General features: G+C 42.7%; 1 protein-coding gene across 1 annotated transcript in view; it reads left to right on the forward strand.

Annotated features, from left to right (window-relative positions):
• The first annotated feature begins 383 nt into the window (after positions 1–383).
• LOC119587885 (secretory phospholipase A2 receptor-like) overlaps positions 384–1,452 on the forward strand; it is an 18,911-nt gene continuing 17,842 nt past the window's right edge. Inside the window, exons 1-2 of the mRNA XM_037936592.1 lie at positions 384–679; positions 895–1,056. Of these exons, the coding sequence (XP_037792520.1) occupies positions 400–679; positions 895–1,056 (442 nt within the window). The 5' untranslated portion in view covers positions 384–399. The remainder of the gene's footprint in view (positions 680–894; positions 1,057–1,452) is intronic.

The following is a 1,452-nucleotide window of genomic DNA, read 5'->3' on the forward strand; positions in this document are numbered from 1 at the left end:
ATCACACAAACGGCATAGGCATTAAAAGTATCATTATTTGTTAGCGATACAAATAACTTTGCATAACATTATAGGGTTATTTTTTTTATCCAAGAATATACAATTCTGTACCATTGATGAACAACCTGTTCTTCGACTTCACTTATTTTTCATGGTTTTTAGATTAATAACACAGATATAAACACTTTATTAATTTTGCACTGTGATACATCATACTGCAAATTTAATTTTCTTAAAGGAATGATAAGCTGAAGGATAACATTAGTCTTCTAACTCCATCCATTAAGTTAAGCTCCGTTGCTCTGTGTCCTTGTTATGCAGAGTGACAATGCGCGTATATGTTTGTTTGTACGTGAGTTTGTGTTGCTGGGAGGAGGCCTGAGTCAGAGCGAGGAGGAGATGGCACTCAGTACCATGAAGCCGGGCGGGAAAGCTGTTCTAGTGCCACTGTCGTTGGCACTGTTGGTTGTGAGGGCGGACATAGATATTAACAACTTCATTACCAGCCTGAATCATCTCCGCACGACCATGGAAGAGTACGTTGGATGCGACCAGAGGATGGAGAAACTGTGGGAGGACATCATGACTCGTAACAAGATGTTTAATCATCTTAATGAAAGGCTGCTCAGTAAGATGGACCAGCTAGCCAAGATTAGGGAGAGGGATGAAATCCAGAGCGGTGAGACAATTGAAAATTAGCGTTATATTTGGTGAATGGTTACTTTTAGTCGTATACCTATGCGCGCAGAATGTGAACAGATGACACATGATTTTCTTAGAATTCTACAGTTCGATGACACAGACCCCGCCCTCCCTTTTTCCATGAGCAGAGTCACGCAACTCATTCGGCCGAATCGGTAATTTCCACTTTATCACCTCTTCCCCTTTCCGCAGAATGCAAGCCTCCCTTTCAAGTATTCAGGGGATACTGCCTCCTGCTCAACACAGTAAGCTCGTTAGATTGGCCACAGGCAAGGTTCGTTTGCTGGGTCAAGGGCGGTGACCTCGCCTATCCCTGGAGCCTTCAGGACCTCAAGGATTTCCTTCCCAAAACAGGTAACTGAACATGCACGCTGTATTACGTTAAGTTTAGTATGCCTTTGAGTGAGTGCATAATAACGCAGGTTTATCTAAATTAGTTATATGTATTACTATTTTCCTCTTGTCGTCTATGTCAGTCGGTCTTGTGTGTGTGTATGGCCTATATATTTTTTCCCAGGGAATTTGCGCAAAAGTTATATAAAACAAAATAAAAAAGACCCAGATACACAGGAAATAATACAAGAGAAAATACCACAGAGCTTGTACAAATGCTAAGATACCGCAGAATCCAACCGCCCTTTCGTGGCTCCCGAGAAACGCCAAAAAACCCCAGGGTCGCCGGGGAATCGCGAGCCCCATGCTAGGAACTTGGGCCATAGGATCTGGTGTTACTGCATGCTGTTAGTATTC

The sequence above is a fragment of the Penaeus monodon genome, chromosome 23 (assembly GCF_015228065.2).
Source record: "Penaeus monodon isolate SGIC_2016 chromosome 23, NSTDA_Pmon_1, whole genome shotgun sequence".
NCBI classification, from domain to species: domain Eukaryota; kingdom Metazoa; phylum Arthropoda; class Malacostraca; order Decapoda; family Penaeidae; genus Penaeus; species Penaeus monodon.